This window comes from Phacochoerus africanus, chromosome 10 (genome assembly GCF_016906955.1).
Source record: "Phacochoerus africanus isolate WHEZ1 chromosome 10, ROS_Pafr_v1, whole genome shotgun sequence".
NCBI classification, from domain to species: Eukaryota; Metazoa; Chordata; class Mammalia; order Artiodactyla; family Suidae; genus Phacochoerus; species Phacochoerus africanus.
In genome coordinates this window covers 45,851,594-45,871,878 of record NC_062553.1, presented here as the reverse complement: position 1 = coordinate 45,871,878, position 20,285 = coordinate 45,851,594, and the positions used below count along the sequence as shown (strand labels likewise).

General features: G+C 35.6%; 1 protein-coding gene across 2 annotated transcripts in view; it reads right to left on the bottom strand.

Moving 5' to 3' along the window:
• GLRB (glycine receptor beta) overlaps positions 1-20,285 on the bottom strand; it is a 121,374-nt gene that overhangs the window by 27,328 nt on the left and 73,761 nt on the right. For both annotated transcript variants that reach the window (XM_047798591.1, XM_047798592.1), the window contains 3 exons: positions 7,439-7,668; positions 7,250-7,332; positions 5,249-5,389 (listed from right to left, as the gene is read on the bottom strand). In XM_047798591.1, coding sequence (XP_047654547.1) covers positions 5,249-5,389; positions 7,250-7,332; positions 7,439-7,668 — 454 coding nt within the window. The remainder of the gene's footprint in view (positions 1-5,248; positions 5,390-7,249; positions 7,333-7,438; positions 7,669-20,285) is intronic.

The window sequence follows — 20,285 nt, the reverse complement described above, 5'->3', positions numbered from 1 at the left end:
TGCTATCCCTCCCAAGTTTTCCCTTGCTGCAGGATGTCGAATGTTCTCTAACCGAGGGAAAGGACTTCATTTTCAAGCTGAGATGAAAGCAGATACGGCCTTACAAGCTCATTCTAGAGCTCCCATGATTATCAACCAGCCCCAAGTTAATCACAAATTAGGAGCAGCCTCAGAATACCCTTCACTAATGGGAGAAAGAAAATAAGTCACATAAATGTTCTCCCAGCACTGAAATGGAACAGACATTTCCAGATGTTTGAGATTTTTTTTAAATGCTTAATTTAGACAAAAATGTCATTTCCCATTCAACAAAAGGAAAGTTATGCAAGAATACCAAAAAGTTGAAATGTCTTCAATTGTGTTCAGCTGAAACTGTACATAATTATTTTAAAATATCAAAAAAATAGATGAATTAACAGTGAATAAATAAATTATAGGGAAAAGGACAATATTACTTTTTACTATTTTTAGTTTAAAAGTAGTATTTATCTATTTTTCTAGTTGGGGAAAAAAGGTATATACTACTGATGTTAAAATAATCTCTATATTTATTCATTAATAGAATTTAGAGCAGTAATTACACAATGAGGTCTTAATAAACATTTTTTAAATGAAAGAATCGCTATTCCTATCCTTCTATCAAATAGCTTAAATTAGAAATCTATCTTTTTTTCCAATGTGAATTATAACCATCTATCTCAGAGAGAACAGAAAGATATTAGGGCTAATATGTAACAAATATAAATAGTTGATTTGATATTATATCAAAAAATGCAGTGTTCGTCTTTCTTTTTGCATTTTAATTTTGTTAAAACTAGACAATTCTTTTTTTTTTTTTTTCCCTTGGCTTTTTAGGACCACACCTGAGGCATATGGAGGCATATGGCATATGGGAGTTCTCAGGCTAGGGGTCGAATCAGAGCTACAGCTGCCAGCCTACACCACAGAAACACTAACACCTAACAAGGCCAGGGATCGAAACCGCATCTTCATGGATTCTAGCTGGATTTGGTTCTGCTGTGCCACAAAAGAAACTGCCAACAATTTATTTAAATTGTGCACAAGATCTAAAGACAGGAAAGGCAAAAGGATGAAAGACCGCTCTCCCTTTTCAGTGTCCATCCCTCCTTTCAACTTCCTGCCTGGACAAACAAGAGACAGAATTCTAACAATCAAGTGCAAAATCTCCAAAATATAATCTTTCATAAGCCCTTTCGCTGCAATAAAGTAGGCTCGCAGTATGTCCTACAAGTGGTTCAGAAGTACCTTGCTTTATAAGAGCATTATTTACTCAAGTGAATTTTATTTTATTTTATTTTATTTTTGCTATTTCTTGGGCCGCTCCCGCGGCATATGGAGGTTCCCAGGCTAGGGGTTGAATCGGAGCTGTAGCCACCAGCCTACGCCAGAGCCACAGCAGCAACGCGGGATCCGAGCCGCGTCTGCAACCTACACCACAGCTCATGGCAACGCTGGATCATTAACCCACTGAGCAAGGGCAGGGACCGAACCCGCAACCACATTGTTCCTAGGTGGATTCGTTAACCACTGCGCCATGACGGAAACTCCCCTACTCAAATGAATTTTATATTCACCAAATGCCTAGGAAATGGAGAAGGACACATGTGCTTATTATGCATCTTTGGGACCCTACCTTGTCACAAGTAGGCTCATCCTGCACATGTAAATGATAGTCTAAGTAACCTGAGTCCTTCATCCAAAGGCACCCACTAGGAGAGTATCTCCATATTTGGATGCATTCAACAGTAAAATACAAGCTTGGATATTACCGTGATTTGCTCCATAAACTTTTTTTTTCTCGTAGTCTATTTTATTTAATGATTTTTGTTTTTTTCCACTATAGCTGGTTTACAGTGTTCTGTCAATTTTCTACTGTACAGCAAGGTGACCCAGTTACACATACACATATATATATTCCTTTTTCTCACATTATCATTTCTTTTATGAGAAATATTTCTTGATCTTCTTTAATCTTTTCCAGGTACATTTATGAGAGGCAGGTGGGCAGCTAACTGATACAAATGTTCACTGGCAAATTCAATTTACTTTCTATTTCCTGTGAGGTTTGATTATATTATTATTCTCTCAGGTTTCCAATTTAAGTATTTTTCTATACTTCGGTACCCATATATATCTCCACTTGTGTAATGTCTACATTTATTTTTAAAAAAACATATTTTTAATAAAGCTAAAGCAAAATCATTATTTCAGATAATTGTGTACAAATTAAAGAAAATATTGGCCATCATTTTAAAGGTATTGCTCTCTGTATCTTTTCCGCTATTCTACATTGCTAAACATTCCATATAGATTGAATGTTCTATTTTTCTGAACATATTTCTAGGTATATTCCAAACATTAATTGACTTATATCCATATAATGATTCATATAAGTTCTGATAAAGCATATTTACTGAAATATAATGCCAATTATTATGATATTAGCCACGAGGGGTTTTTTTGGTTATATTGTTGTAGCTAAGGAGGTATTAGTGACTTATTTCCAATAACCAAAAAAAAACTACAAAAAAATTCTATGAAAGATTTGCTTATCATAAATCTTTTTTTTTTGTTTTGTTTTGTCATTTTTTTTTAGGGGTGCACCCACGGCATATGGAGGTTCCCAGGCTAGGGGTCAAATTGGAGCTGTAGCTGCCGGCCTACAATAAGCCATAGCAATGCCAGATCCAAACCATCTCTGCGACCTGCACCACAGCTCACAGGAATGCCAGATCCTTAACCCACTTAGTGAGGCCAGAGATTGAACCCGTGTCCTTATGGAAGCTAGTCCGATTCATTCCCACTGAGCCATGATGAGAACTCCAGACTTATCATAAATCTTGAATAATTCCCCAAATACTCTCTACCTCAGCAAACCTTCTTATTTCCTCCTCAGAACTAAAAGGAATCATATTTATTTTATTTGCTTTCCATGTAAGAGTATGGATCTATAAAAGAGCAAGGATCTGCCCTTTGTTCATTGAAGAGTCCCCAAGTAGGGCATAAAGATGAAAAAATGAATACCCCCAGGATTTTCAATGCTGTTACATAAATTTATACTACATAAAATTAGAAATAAAATTACTAGTTTTGTGTTTCTCTAGATGTAGTTTAAAACTTCAATAAAGGTTATTTCAAGTTTCTCAAAACAATTTGGAGACTATTCATTTTGAAATGTTAGGCAGGCATATCACCTGGATGTGGGTAACTATTTTCCAAGTACAATAGCACTCACTAAATTCATAGGATTTTGTGAAGATTAAATTATAGAATTCCTGCAAAGCATGTAAAATAATGCCTGACAGGTAGCAAGAACTCAAAAAGCCACCTACTAAATATCTTTCTATATACCAAGTCCCTCCCAAAAAACTTCCCTTGGTGTTCAAATGTTTGTTTTTTATTAATAGGTGAATTATAAAAATCCCTAAAAATTGTAGTCAGTCTCCTTAATTTGACTGAAGAATACAGAGAGAGGAAGCAATACTGGACCTGGGTCCTGGCAGACACGGATTTGCCTGTGACACTCAGTAAGTCATTCACCTTGCAACTCAGTGATTTTATTTGTTCAACAAAGGAGCCAGCTCAGAATTATCAAAAAGATCACGTCCAGGGAGTTCCCGTCGTGGCGCAGTGGTTAACGAATCCGACTAGGAACCATGAGGTTGCGGGTTCGGTCCCTGCCCTTGCTCAGTGGGTTAACGATCCGGCGTTGCCGTGAGCTGTGGTGTAGGTTGCAGACGCGGCTGGGATCCCACGTTGCTGTGGCTCTGGCGTAGGCTGGTGGCTACAGCTCCGATTCAACCCCTAGCCTGGGAACCTCCATATGCCGCGGGAGCGGCCCAAGAAATAGCAACAACAACAACAACAACAACAACAACAACAAAAGACAAAAGACAAAAAAAAAAAAAAAAAGATCACGTCCATATCTGACCATCAAGAGATCTATGATTTCTTCATTGAGAACTTTGATGATCAAATTTTTAAGAGCTCTCAGTTTTTCTATGTAAAAACTTGATAATTCTTTTAGTCGTGTTATTTGTTTACTTTCTCTCCTGTCCTAAAATACTATAAGCTCTACAAGAGCAGGGACTGTATAAATATTATATAATGTTAATTTATTTGAAGTTCAGTGACAACAAATAGTTAAACTAATTTCATCCCCAAGTTGGCCTGAGTTACATTTATTTCAACAATTTAAATATACAACTATGCCCTCTACCTTTAATTCTAAGGTCAGCAGAATGTTTTAAATCATATTTTGTACTTTATGATGTCACAATGGCAGCATTTTAGCTCAAACACCTGATCTTTCTAAATTTTCCACAATTATACCATGTATGTTTATTATTATAAAGTCAACATAAATGTTTCAATAAGCTTAAATATCAATTATATCTATTCCTGAATATCCTTGTCATGATTTACTTACTGATACAGAATTAGAACTGTGTGGTAACTTACAAGTAAGACTGATTATTAGCATGACTGTAATGATAAAAATTAAGTAATTGTTTTATATATTGCTAGGGCAAATAGAATTATATTTAATATCTAAAGCCTCTAACCTATAATTACCAGAGGAGACTCAAAAGTTGAAAACTAATCATATTATGGAAGTACTGACTAGTGAGTACTGTATTTTTATGTCTTCAAAGCTCGACATCATTTAATGAGAGGTTACCTTGTTGAGCTTTCATAATTGGCTATTCCATAACCTAGGCCAAGAAGATTACACTGTGAATATTTGCTAATGTCCAGTTATTTCACATGCTTATTATTTCCTGCACAACCTAAATATTAGTTTTTAAATATTAAGAACATAGATCAACCAACATCAAAAAATTGCCCAAAAGACAACAGACGAATATGTAAGGCTTACACTGTTTATGTCCATACTGTTTCGTCCTAACATAAGTATTGCCAGAGCAGAATTTCTTGGAAACATCTAAGAAAACCACTGCCTGGAGAGTTCATATTACTAAAATAAAAAATTGAAAGCCTCTTATTATCCAGGATTGCCTAAAGAAAAGCAAAACTACATAATAACATAAAATTTTTTAAAACTTAGTGAATGTAATTTTACAACAGATTTAAGAATATGAATATATACTATTGACTAGTTTACTTTTTGACTAATTTTCTCTCTTCTGTCTTTAGTACATCTTAATATTGAAACAAATCTTTGAAGCACGACTTAGTTTTATTTAATTTAAAGAATATTACTTACCAGTGCCTTTATAATATTTTGTGCAGTTACCATATTCAATATCCTCCTTTTTAATATCAAATTGAGGCAAGGCAATTTTTTCTAACTGAACAGGATCCCCTGACTGCCAGATAAATCGTAAGTCATCAGTTGTATAACCAACTATAAACAAAAATAAATAAATAAAATATTAGTTTGAAATATAATTATTAACATTTCTTTAATATTTTAACATACAAATAATAAACATAGAAAAGGTAAAACAACAGGCACTTCCTCTATGAAACTTTTGTTAGAGATGTAAAGAGATAAAATCTAAGGTGATTAATGAAAATATTAGCACAAAAGTTACAGATAATTGGCTTAAAGAAGTTGAACTAATCAGCATCTTACAAAAATCCTAGTTAAAATAATAGTTAAAATCCTAGGGTGTCATAAAAAGTGGTACATTTTTCTGTGTCAGAATTCTGAACTGTCATCACTGAAAAAGTAATAAATAATTGATATTAGCCTTTTTTTTCTTTCTTTCTTTCATTTTTTTTTTTTATGGCCACACCTAAGGCATATGGAAGTACCCAGGCTAGGGGTCAAATCAGAGCTGCAGTGGCTGGCCTATGCCACAGCCACAGCAATGCCAGATCCAAGCTGCGTCCGCAATCTATGCCACAGCTCACAACAAAGCCGGATCCTTAACCCACTGAGTAAGGCCAGGGATCGAACCCATACCCTTACAGAGACTTTGTCGGGTTCCTAACCCAATGAGCCACAATGGAAACTCCCAGATACTAGGTTTTTTTAACATATACATTTACAACCATGCAATATGCTACCTGGTCATTTTTAAAGAAACTAAAGGATCAAAACACTTTTTTTTTTTGGAACAATCAACTACCAACTTCCATAAAAGAGTTGCATTGCCACAGAAGAGCAATAAAACAGCTACTCAAAAGGACATCATTCCATCACTATAGCCTCCTGAAGTACACACTGCAGGCTTAGGTCATCTGGCTACAACTCAAGGACCCCACAGGTTTACAGCATAGTGTATGCTACCTTTCTACTCTAATATGTCTGCACTTTTTAAAGCAATACTTTAGTGTGTCTAGTAATAGAACTGAATATATATACACAGTTGGAGTTATTTGTAAAACATGTACTGACATGTAGACACACATATATGCACACATACACAAACATGTACATATATACACTTACATCTGCAAAATCTCACATTACAGTAAAAAGCAATAAATATTGCTCAAATTTGGATCCAGCTTCAGTAAAATTAAAAAAAAATAACAACCACTAAGTAAAGAAAATCATCTAGTAGGCATATACAAGATGTTTTACAAAGTTATTGCTGGTATAAATAGGTCATGGAATAGAGAATTCAGGCTGAAGATTCCTTACAGTAGTATTAATTTTTCAAGTTTTATTTCCTACTTCAATTTTCATATGATAAACTTCATAGCAAATTAATATATTTTAGATATAATAGTTTCAATGAATACACCTAGTATATCTTTTAGAAAATGAAAAACACATAATCATAGAAACTCAGAAGATCTAAAATCCAATTTTGTAAAAAAAAAAATTAAAGATCCATAGAAAATAAATGCTTGATAGTATTTAGAATATTTTTCAATATTTTCCAAAATTCATGCTCTGAAAATGTGGTTATAACAATAGAAAAATTATTAGGACATAATTTTTCTCTTTTACCTTGCCTATATTACTAATTTAAAAGTTAGATTTGTAATTGGTAAGAAGTTAGAAGTGTACACCTACACCCACAACAATTAAACTGAAATAAAAAGCTAGTACCAAAAGGATTTGTCTACCTTAGCACAAATTAATACAGTGAAAGAAATTCTATAATTTCCCTACATAAATTATTCTAATGCCTATTTGTAATCAAAAGCATTCATTTTACTGCTATTGTCTAAGATATTAGCAGCTTGTATTGCCTAGAAATTTTAAGCATTTTTATTCCTATAGTCACTTGGGATCTTATCTACATACAGCTCTCAAGTTGCATCTTGCAACGTTGTGTATCCATGGGAAACAAGGTCAAATCCAAAGGGCATGAAAGAGTAATAGATAACCTGCAAGTAAAAACAGAGTCTTAGAAGTCACTTAATACCCGTCTCTGTGATATGCTGATTTTTAAAGGAAAATATGTTTCTACAGAGATTAAAGATAAAAGAGTACCTCATGCTGACAAGGACATCTCCGTCCCGAAAAATAAAGAGGAGGATGTTCTCCTGGGTTACATCATGGAAATTGGCACTTTTTTCATTTGCAAAAAATAAGTCAGGTTTCCACAGACACTTGTACATTGTGGGATCCACCGTCAGTGCATCTGAGCCCCGAAAATCACTAGGGAGCTTCAGCCTGGGATCATTCCATTTTTGTCTCAGGAAGATGTTAACTCGATAATCCTGGAAAAAAAAGATGTGTGCATGTGTGTGTTTATTGCTATTTTTAAGAAGGTATTCATCACCAGACAAAGGATTCAATGCTTGGCAAAACAGATATGATTGCTCTTCTTTTCCTAAAAAAAAAAATTATTGGAGCATAGTTTCCTTACAATGTTGTATTAGTTTCAAGTGTACAGCAGAATGAATCAGTTATTTTATATACATATGTGTGTGTGTGTGTGTGTGTGTGTGTGTGTGTATAATCTCAGTTGTGTATATATATCCGTTCTTTTTTTCCATATAGGTTATTACAAACTATTGAGTAAATTTTCCTGTGCTACTATTGCATTTGGATTAGATAAGCAATGAGATCTGCTGTATAGCTCAGGGAACTATATCTAGTCATTTGTGAAGAACATGATGGAAGGATAATGTAAGAAAAACAATGTATATATATGTGTGTGTGTGAGTGTGTGACTGGATCACTTTGCTGCACAGCAGAAATTGACAGAACATTGTAAATCAACTATAATAGAAAAAATTAAAATCTTACCAAAAATATTTTTCCTGTGCTATAAAGTAGGTTCTTGTTAATCATCTATTTTAAACAGTCGTGCATATATGTTATTCCTACCCCCCCAATTCCTCCTCCACTCCACCACAATTTCCCCCATGGTAACCATAAGATTGGTTTTGAAATATGTGAGTTTGTTTCTATCTAATTTATAAGTTCTTTTGTATCATTTTTGTTAGATTCTACATGTAAGTGATATCATATGATATTTGTTTTTGTCTGATCAACTTCACTTAGTATGATGATCTCTAGGTCTATTTATGTTGCTGAAATGGCATTCTTTCATTCTTTTTTATGGATAATAGTTAAAACAGCTTGATCACGAAGTATAAGACCCTTATGTCTGTCTAATTACCCTCTACAGTCATTCCTTTAGCAGCTGAGAGTTCAAACGTCATAAAAGAATTTTACCACTAACTGCTTTACACATTAATATGGTAAATTATACCAGTGGGTTAGCTGATATTGTCATCAAAATACAGGAACTGCTAAGTATTATCACTATTATTCCCCAAAAAGTGGAATAAATTTTGGTTAAAAATAAATAAGAAGCCAGGAAAAATTATCTCATTTGTCTTTACTAAATGGTAAACTACAAAATAATTTGTATAAAACCATGTATACAAAACACATATAGGAGTTCCCATTGTGGCATTCAATGGTTAACAAATCCGACTAGGAACAATGTGGTTGAAGGTTTGATTCCTGGCCTTGCTCAGTGGGTTAAGGATCCAGTATTGCCATGATCTGTGGTGTAGGTTGCAGACGCAGCTTGGATCCCCGAGTTGCTGTGGCTCTGGCGTAGGCCGGCGGCTACAGCTCCAATTAGACACCTAGCTTGGGAACCTCCATATGTCGCAGGAAGCAGCCCTAGAAAAGGCAAAAAAACCAAAACAACAAACAAAAACACACACACACATATATATATACTTGAGAAAATGAAAATTATTCTTGACTACTCATATATGTAAATGATTATTGACAGTCAAATAAGAATTGGATTATGCAAAACAGATGAGAGTACATGCCAAAGTTGTAAATATTGTTATATTCAACTATAGGAGAAAAGAGTTTTGAAATTCACTCCTCAACTAATCATTTTATTTCAGTTTTTTGTCTGTCTCCAAAGTTTTCATTTTAAAACTGTACAAGTTGAATTGTACCAAAATATATAGATTATATAGAATATATGAACATAGAAACCTGTTTAGTACATTAATACATTTTATATCTGCCACTGAAATGGGATCCTGGTACACACTGGGTTGTTGATATACACAAACACAGCATTACAGCATTATGTTCAGGTCTTTGGATTTTAATTATATCTTCTGAACTCAGAGTATGTACAAAAGTGTTCAAGGCATAAATGACATTGAGCTTTAGTATCCTTACTTTCAACCATTCAAAACACACAAAATACTATCTATCCATACCTTTTGACCAATCAAAATGAATCAGATCAAAAACTTCAAATCAAAATCCAAATATTTAAGTAGGAAGAAATGATAGATTATGTTTTATTAAATAAGACCTAATACATCTTTATGAAACATAAGTGCACACACTTTATGTATGTACAAAACATTAAATAATGCATAAGCTTTGGGCAGTGACTCTAGAAAAATCCAAGGAATTTACTTTAACCTATGAGCTTTAGAGATCTTTAGATCTCTCAGAGGAGGAGAAGGCACATAATAATAATACACAATTACACTGAACTACCCAGGGAAGAAAGATTTGATCTACCTACATCTTACAGCTAACCTTGAAATTCATAAAAACTTCAACACAAAATATAAATTGATTTTTAAAAATCAGGAGTTCCCATTGTGGCACAGCAGAAACTAATCCAACTAGTGTTCATGAGAATGCGGGTTCAATCCCTGGCCTCGCTCAGAGGGTTAAGGGTCTGGCGTTGCCCTGAGCTGTGAGGTAGGCTGCAGAGGCAGCTCAGATCCTGAATTGCTGTGGCTGTGGTATAGGCTGGCAGCTGTAGCTCCAATGCTACCCATAGCCTGGGAACTTCCATATGTCATGAGTACAGCCCTAAAAAAGAAAAAAAAATCATATCCAGATGGTTTTGAAATGCGAAAGTCAGATAAATGAAGGATTATATAAACTGACACTGAACATATCTGTATCACTGGCGGGAGCAGGAGGAGGGGGAGATAACGTTTTCCTAATCAAAGGAACATGGACTCAAGGAGAAAGTGAAGGAAACCCTGAAGGATGAAGACTGACATTCACAGCTCTATGCATTTTTTGTTGAAATACACACATATCTTACAATTTATAGTGGGACTTAAGTGGTTATTTCACATATGATAGTGATTATGACAGCTATAGAAATTAGCTCAAAATATGTCCAAGACAAAGGCCGAACTATCTCAGGTGAGAAGCTTGCTGATCAAAGTTTTTTCATTCCACAAAAATATGCTTGGCACTCCACTTAAGTAGAAATACACAGTAGGTTCAATCATTTTCCAATAAAATTCCAATTATGCTGGCTTAGCCAAAGCACGTGGTTGATATCCACTTGACATTACTTCTAGCACTCAACAGTATTCAATTTCAAATTATTTGCTTCCTTGTAATTATCAGCCAAAATGACTGGTATTAAAAAATTATATATGCTAAAAGGTAATTTACTATATCCTACAACTACTATGTCTTATCAAGATAAATCATCAAAAACTACATTTTTTTGGAAGCTACCACTGTGGCTCAGCAGGTTATGAACCCACCTAGTACCCAGGAGAATGAGGGTTTAACTCCTAGCCTTGTTCAGTGGGTTAAGGATCTGGCATTGCCATGAGCTGTGGTGTAGTTTGCAGATGTGGCTTGGATCCCACATTGCTGTGGCTGTGGCATAGGCCAACAGCTACAGCTCCAATTCAACACCTAGCCTGGGAATTACCATACGTCACAGGTGCAGCCCTAAAAAAGCAAAAAAGTACTATATCTTCTTTTTAAATTGAAATATAGTTGAGTCATAATTTCTGCTGTACAGAAAAGTGATTCAGTTATACATATATATACATTCTTTATATATGTGTATATTCTTTTCCATTATGGTTTGTCATAGGACATTGAATATAGTTCTTGTGCTATACAGTAGGACCTCATTGCTTATCCATTTTAAGTGTAAGAATTTACATCAATTAACCCCAAACTCCCAGGTTCAAGGGAAGCCCTTGCAACCATGTCTGTTCTCCTTGTTCATGGGTCCATTTCTGTCTTGTAAATGATTTCATTTGTACCACAGTTTAGATTCCACATATAGGTGATATCACTTGTCGGTGATATCTTTCTCTTTCTGACTTACTCCACTTAGTATGATAATCTCTATTTCCATCCATGTTGATGTAAATGGCGTTATTTCATTCCTTTTTATGGCTGAGTAGTATTCCATTGTATATATGTACCCCATTTTCTGTATCCATTCATCTAGACATTTAGGCTGCTTCTATGTCTTGGCTATTCTGAATAGTGCTATTGTGAACACAGGAGTACATGTTTATTTTTGAATTACAGATTTATCTGGATATGCCCGAGAGTGAGATTGCTGGATCATATGGTAACCCTATGCTTAGTTTTCTGAGGAACCTCCATACTGTTTTCCAAATTACACTCTCACAAACAATATAAGAGGGTTCCCTTTTCTCCACACACTTTCCAGCTTTTGTTATTTGTAGACTTTTCAATGATGGCCATTCTGACCAGTGTGAGGTGGTACCTCATTATAGTTTTGACATGCATTTCTCTAAAAATTAGCAGTGTTGAGCATTTTGATTGCATTACTGGACATCTATATGTCTTCTTTGGAGAAATTATGATTTATGTCTTCTCCCATTTTTCAATTAGGTGGTTCTGTTGTTGTTGTTGAGTTGTATGAGCTATTTGTATATTTTGGAAATTAAGCCCTAGTCAGTTTTCTCATTTGCAAAAATTTTCCCCCAGTCTGTAGGTTGTCTTTTTGTTTTGTTTACGGTTTCTTTTGCTGTACAAAAGCTTGTAAGTTTGATTAGGTCCCATTCATTTACTTTTGTCTTTATTTCTATTACCTTGGGAAACTGACCTAAGGAAATATTGGTACAGTTTATGTCAGAGAATGTTTTGCCTGTGTTCCCTTCGAAGAGTTTTATGGTTTCATGTCTTATGTTTAAATCTTTGAGCCATTTTGAATTTATTTTTGCATAAAGTGAAAAGTTATATTCTAACTTCACTGATTACCTGCAGCTGTCCAACTTTCCCAACACCAGTTGCTAAAAGAATCTCTTTTTCCCATTGTATATTCATGCCTCCTTTATCAAAGATTAATTGACCGTAGGTATGTAGCTTTTTCTGGGTTATCTATTCTGTCCCATTGATCCATATATCTATTTTTACACCAATACCACACTGTTTTGTAATATTGTCTGAAGTCTAGAAGGGTTATGCCTATTGTTTTCTCCTTTTTTCTTCAGGATTGCTTTGACAATTCTGGGTCTTTTATACTTTCATATAAATTTTAATTAGTTTTCCTGGTTCTGCGAAAAATATCATAGGTAGTTTGATAGGGATTGCATTAAATCTGTAGATTGCCTTGGGTAGTATGCCATTTTAACAATATTAATTCTTTCAGGGAGTTCCTGTCGTGGCTCAGGGGAAACAAATCCAACTAGTATCCATGAAGATGTAGGTTCAATCCCTGGCCTTGCTCAGTGGTCAGACATTGCCATGAGCTGTGGTGTAGGTTGCAGACACAGCTTGAATCCTACAGTACCGTGGCTGTGGTGTAGGCCAGCAGCAGCAGCTCCAATACAACTCCTAGTCTGAGAACTTCCATGTGCCACAAGTGCAGCCCTCAAAAAGCCAAAAAAAAAAAAAATACACACACACACACACACACACTTCCAATCGAAGATCATGGGATATATTTCTGATTACTTAAATCATCTTTCATTTCTTTATTAATGTTTTATTCTAAGCATATAAGTCTTTAACCTCCTTGGTCAGGTTTATTCCTAAGTATTTTAATCTTGGTGGGTGTGATTTTAAAAGGTATTGTGTTTCTACATTCCCCTTCTGATATTTCATTGTTAGTGTAAAAAAATGCAATGGATTTCTGTATGCTAATCTTGTATCCTACTACCCTGCTGAATTTGTTTATCAGCTGGTAGTTTTTGTATGGAGTCTTTAGGGTTTTCTATATTAAGTATCATATCATCTGCATATAATAAAAATTTTACTTCTTCACATTCAATATGGACACCTTTTATTTCTTTTTCTTTGCTGATTGCTGTGGCTAGGACTTTCAATACTATAGTGAATAGAAGAGGTGAGAGTAAGTATCCTTGTCCTGTACAAGATACATGGGATGCAGCAAAAACAGTTCTCAGAGGGACATTAATAGCTACACAGGCCTTCCTCAAAAAACAAGAAATATCTCAAACAACCTAATCTACAACTTAAAAGAACTGGAAAGAGGAATTCCCATCATGGCTCAGTGGAAATGAATCTGACCAGCATCGATGAGGATACAGGTTCAATCCCTGGTCTTGCTCAGTGGGTTGAGGCTCTGACATTGCTGTGAGCTGTGGTGTAAGTCACAGATGCAGCCTGGATCTCAAGTTGCTGTGGCTGTAGTGTAAGCCGGCAGCTATAGCTCTGATTCAACTCCTAGCTTAGGAATTTCCATGTGCCAAGGGTGCAACCCTAAAGAGACTAAATAAATAAATAAATAAGAACTAGAAAAAGAACAAGCAAAACTGGACAAAAGTCAGCAGAAGGAAGGAAATAATAAAGATCAGAGAGGAAATAAATAAAACAGGATTTAAAAAAAAAAAAAAAAGATAGAGAATTCCCTGGTGTCCTAATAGTTGAGGATTCAGCATTATCACTTTTGTGGCTCAAGTTCAATCCCTGGCTCAGGAAATTTCAAATGCCTCAGGTATAGCCAAAGGCAGGGAGGGGGGGAGGGGGAATTTTCTTTTTGGTGGTATCTTTGGTTTTGGTATCAGGGTGATGCTAGCTTCATAAAATATCATTGGAAGTTTCCCCTCATCTTTAACTTTTTGAAAGAGTTTGAGGATTAGTAAAAGTTCTTTGTATGTTTGGTAGAATTCAACTATGAAGCCATCTGGACCTAGATTTTTTTTTTTTTTTTTGTAGGGAGTTTTAAAATTACTGATTCTATTTCACTTCTAATTCATTCTATTCAAAATATATGATTCAGTTTTGCAAAGTTCTACAAACTTTCCATTTCTTCTAGGTTGTCAAATTTGTTGGCATGTAATTGTTCATAGTATTCCCTTATGTGTTTATTTTTTTTTCATTTCAGTGTATTTTTTGTTCTGTTTCCTTTTTCATTTTTTTGTTTATTTAGGTGTTTTTTTTCTTGGTAATTCTGGTCAGAGGTTTGTCAGTTTTGTTTACCCTTTCACCATAGTATTTAAAGTATACATTCATGCAGTTCCCGTCATGACTCAGTGGTTAACAAACCCAACTAGTATCCATGAGGATGCAGGTTCAATTCCTGGCCTCACTCAGCAGGTTAAGGATCCAGCGTTGCCATGAGCTGTTGTGTAGGTCGCAGATGCAGCTCGGATCCCGACTTGCTGTGGCTGTGGTGTAGGAGGGTGGCTACCGCTCCTATTTGACTCCTAGCCTGGGAACCTCCATATGCCACAGGTGCAGCCCTAAAGAGACTAAATAAATAAATAAATAATAAAATAATAAAATAAAATACAGATTCACAGTATTCTGATAAAACACTATGTCCTTAACTTGTAATTAAGGATCCATATAAAAAATGAGGTTGCCATGTATCTTTTATAACCTTGTTATTAAAGCATGGCCCCAGGAGTTCCCATTTTAGCTCAGTGGGTTACAAACCCATCAGTAACCATGAGGACGTGGGTTTGATTCCTGGCCCTGCTCAGCAGGTTAAGGATCTGGCGTTGCCGTGAGCTGTGGTATAGTTTGAGGACGTTGCTCAGATCCCACATTGCTGTGGCTGTGACATAGGCTGGTGGCTGCAGCTTCAATTTGCCCCCTAGACTATGAACTTCCATATGCTGCACCTGCGGCCCTAAAGAGAAAAAAAAAAAGTATGGTCCCTTATTTTGATCAAAGACCATTACATGAAAATAATAAAAATCAATTTGCCTTTATTTAATTTTTCATTTGTTTATACATATATTACTATAATATCATTATATAGGTATTCATGACATGCTAGGCATACTTGGTCTAAATGCCTTACAAAACACATTTACTTTTGAGAGTTTATACTATGAAAATGCTCTCCTAATGCTCATATATGCTTCCTATTACTGAGAAGTACAATATAAGCTTATCATCATGTTTTTCTTTTTGTCCAGCAGCTAAAAGGAACCGAAAGCAAAGCTCTATAAGCAAACAAATTTATGTATAGCTCTTTTCCTGGCATAACTATCATGACTATGGCAGATTTAGTTCTATTTCAGTTGCTTCATTTATTTTTGTTACTATTATTATTATTTTGCTTATTATGCTTTCCAGCATATGGAAATTCCCAGGCTAAGGGTCAAATCGGAGCTGCAGCTGTTGGCCTACATCACAGCCATAGCAACACAGGATCTGAGCCATGTCTGCGACCTATACCGCAGCTCATGGCAGCACTGGATCCCGGACATACTGAGCAAGGCTAGGGATCAAACCCAAATCCTCATGGATACTTGTCGGATTTGTTTATGTTGTGCCACAACAGGAACTCCCCATATTTCTGTTATTAATACATACCCCAAATCCTCTCCAGAAATAGGAATGGATGAAAAATAAGTAAAATAACAGTCAAGACATCACCATATACTTGACAATAATTTTTCAGCATTATTTGGGTGCACCTTTCAAGCAACTCTGCCAGTGTGGCTTCTAAAATTAGGATGCTTTATTTTAGCTTAATATTAGCTTTTCTTACATTAATAGCATGGTAGATCTCATTGATATTCTTTATCTAGACCCAAACAACTACATTTTGCTTCTTCATAATTACTTCTAAAGACATTATGCCAATATTTTATAAGTCAAGGCATTTCACAGAAATTAAAGCAACTGTAATCTTTAACTTTAGCATATTTTGCATAACCAAAACAGAAGCCATCTTACAATGTTCAGGGTGGAACTTTGGGAATGAAGCCTGGATTATACCAAATTCCCCTTAAAATCTCATGTGCATACTTTCTTTTGGAAGCACTATTCAAGGTTCCACTTATTTCCCAAATGGTATGGTTAACACATCTAAAATTATAAAACAAAATTCATTTTACTTTAAAAATTTTATGGTAATTGTAATAGTGTTTTCCCACGTGAAGTTCATTTTTTTTAAATTCTTGAAGTCTCATCAATGTTTCCACACAATCCAAGAGTATATTCATGTCATTTATCAGTTATTAAATTCAAAGCATTTTAATCAGCCAAAAGCTGATGAAAGCCCTACGTAGTATCAGAAACTTTGACAAAACAAAGCCTGTCTGTGGGAAAATTACAAAATTATGAATGAGATAAGAACGTTTTGATGGAATTCCCTGCTGTGGATTCCCCACTGTGGCTCAGTGGGTTAAGAACCAGACTAGTATTCACAAGGATGCGGGTTTTGATCCCTGATCTCACTTGGCGGGTTAAGGATCCAGCATTGTAGTGAGCTACAGTGTAGGTCACAAACATGGCTCATACCCCACTCTGCTGTGACTGTGGTATAGGCCTGCAGCTGCAGTTCCAATTTGAACCCTAGCCTGTGAACTTCCATATGCCCCAGATGTGGCCCTCAAAAGAAAAAAAAGTTTTAATTTATAGCCAAACCCCTTTTTATTCTATATATCTGAGATAGGCTGGGACCTGGAGAAATGTCTCCTTGAGCAACAGGCTACAAAGAATTTGGATTATGAACAATAAGATACAAAAAGACCACAAAGCAACAGGCTACAAAGAATTTGGATTATGAACAATAAGACACAAAAAGACCACAAAGCAACAGGCTACAAAGAATTTGGATTATGAACAATAAGATACAAAAAGACCACAAAGCAACTGCCACTTCTGAGGTGCCAGAGCCAAAGCAGGGTCCTGCACATGATCCCTGCACATAGCACACCAAGGGGGTGGGCAGACCACCTATGCCATCCCTCCAGCCTGATCCCTGGATCTGAGCCTACCCTCACCTCATTTATGGAATCAGCCTTCCCTCCTTAAGGATCAAGGAAGGGAACCTGTTACTTGCTTTTACTCCCTCCTGCTGCAGCAGGAGCCCCAATAAAGTCTTGCCTGAATTTCTCATCTGGTCTCTTATCAATTCTACTGATTAAAGGGTCCAAGGACCAGGGTCAGTAACATATCATCATAAATAACATTTTTTTAATTATGTTAATCAAATTATAAAGCCTAGTTAGTATAATGGAGTCAGCTTGGTTTTGGAAATATAAAGGTCCTGACTCAAATCTCTGAATCTTAAAAGCTTTGACTCTGAGAAAGTTTCTTAACCTCTCTGAGCTCAGTTTCTGAATATTATTTTTTAAAAAAAGGAATACTAGTATCATAATGTGATAATACTCAGTGCAAAAGATTAATATTGTCCCTGCTATATAAATAACTTGGTTTTCTTTCTAATTTACATACATGGGAATCCAGCTACAGAGTATAAGATACACTTTCAGAAAACATTTATTTAAGTTCTTCCTCAATCCCTAGGTGATCGGAAGTTTGGCTCAATTCAATTCCAAATTGAACTCTAAATTCAATTCAATTCTAACATTGTTTATTAACCATCTATTCCTTTTCATCCTTTGAGTACTAAGGATATACCTATGAGTACCTGCTTACTTCACAGAAATAACTGTAAGGGATGCTGACAATCAGTTAAGTACAAAACAATTTGGAAAAGTCTGTAAAAAGAAACAATTTGCAACTGGGCATCTAATCTAGACTCTGAGGATTAGCTAAAAGTAAGTGAGTGAAATGACACCTATGGGAGTCATGGAAATTCGATATATCTGATATGAATTATGTCCTGCTCTGCTCTGTGGCCTGAGGCAAATTATTTAACCTCTCTGAGTCTCAAATTCCTTTTCAATGAAAGCAGTTATCTGTAAGAATTCAGTGAGATGCTGTACCTAAAGTAAACATGAAACCTGGCACAAATAGAGTATTCAAAAGAGTTAGCTAATTTTATTATATGTAATATTAACATTATAATCGTATATGTTGGAGTTCCCATCTTGGCTCAGTGGTTAACGAATCTGACTAGGAACCATGAGGTTGTGGGTTCAATCCCTGGCCTCACTCAGTGGGTTAAGGATCCAGAGTTGTGATGAGCTGTGGTATAAGTTGCAGATGCGGCTAGGATCCCATGTTGCTGTGGCGTAGGGCAGCAGCTACAGCTCCAATTAGACCCCTAGCCTGGGAACCTCCATATGCCTCAGGTGCAGCCCTAGAAAAGACTAAAATAATAATAATAATTATTATTATATATGTAATCATCACATTGGAAAGGCCAACAATTACTATTGACAGCATTCCTTTCCTATTTCTGTGAAGATGCTCCTAGAAGTTTTAATTGATAACTAACTAGTAAAATTAATGTTAATTTTATTAATTCTTCAAAAGCTTTTTTTTTTTTTTTTGAGTATTAGATGTCAAGAACTATGTTAGTTGTTAGCCATGTGGAGATCAATGCAATACAGTATTAGAACACAAAGCTGATAGTGTTCCTATGGTGGCTCAGTGGTAATGAACCCAACTAGAATCCATGAGGACACAGGTTCAATCTCTGGCCTTGCTCAGTGGGTTAAGGATCTGGTATTGTCATGAGCTGTGGTGTGGAACACAAAGCTGAGATTTCTGGACTATTTGTCAAATTTCAATGACTTCAGATATATTGACTATAAATAGCAACTTGTTCGATGGACTAACAAAACATCCACCTGTAATTATGTGGTGGACTAAATTTTACAGTTACAAATGAGACTCAGTTAACAATCAATTTTTCTTTGCTATGTCCTTCATATGTAGTCATCCAAGAGTTATGCATTACGGGCTTCTGATGTTCAAAGGTCTGAAGGGGATAAAGCCTTGAGGTCCAGACCCACAGGACATGATGTTTAAACAAGTAAGGAAATAATTGCTAAGGACTCTAAGGGTGATGATACCTGTTGAGAGAATAAACAAATACTACAGACATATCGAATGTGAATTTGAGGAAGTTCTTGAGGACTGGGCAAAGTGTGGCGTCATCACAGGTGGTGATGTCAGAAAAGGACAAGATGAAACACAGGCGAAAAGTTGCTGTTTCCTAGGTATTTTATCAACAACACAAAGGAAACACTAAAGATCAGCTACATAAAATGGCTAAAATAATCAAGATCATCACTAAAAGAGGTCACAGCAAGAGATAGAGGTTTTGGAGTTATCAATGGAAATGTAAGAGTTAAAATCAAGACAACAAAATATACTAAGATGCTTAAAACACAAAAATAAGAAAACACAACCTAATTTTTAAAAGTGGATAAAGACCTTAACTGACATCTTACCACAGAAGATATACAGATGTCAAATAATAATTTGAAAAGATGTTCCACATCTTAACTTGTCAAGAAACTACAAATTAAAACAACAGTGAGATACAGCTACCCACTTATTAGAATAGCCAAAATCCAGAAACTAACAGCATCATATGGAAGTGAGGATGTGATACAACGGGAACACTCACTCATTGCTGCTGGGAACCAAAATACTACAGCTACTTTGGGAGACAATTTGTCAATTTCTTATAACACTATACATACTCTTTCCATATTGCCCTCCTTGGTATTTACCCTCCAAAGCTGAAAACTATGTCCGCACAAAGACCTATACTTGCATACTTACTGTAGCCTTAATTACAACTGACAGAACTTAGAAGCAATCAGGATGTCCTTCAGTGGGTGATGGCTTAATAAACTGTAGTACATCAGACAGTGGAATACTATTCAGTGGTGAAAAGAAATGAGCCATCAAGGAGTTCTCCTCGTGGCTCAGCAGTAACAAATCTGACTAGAATCCACAA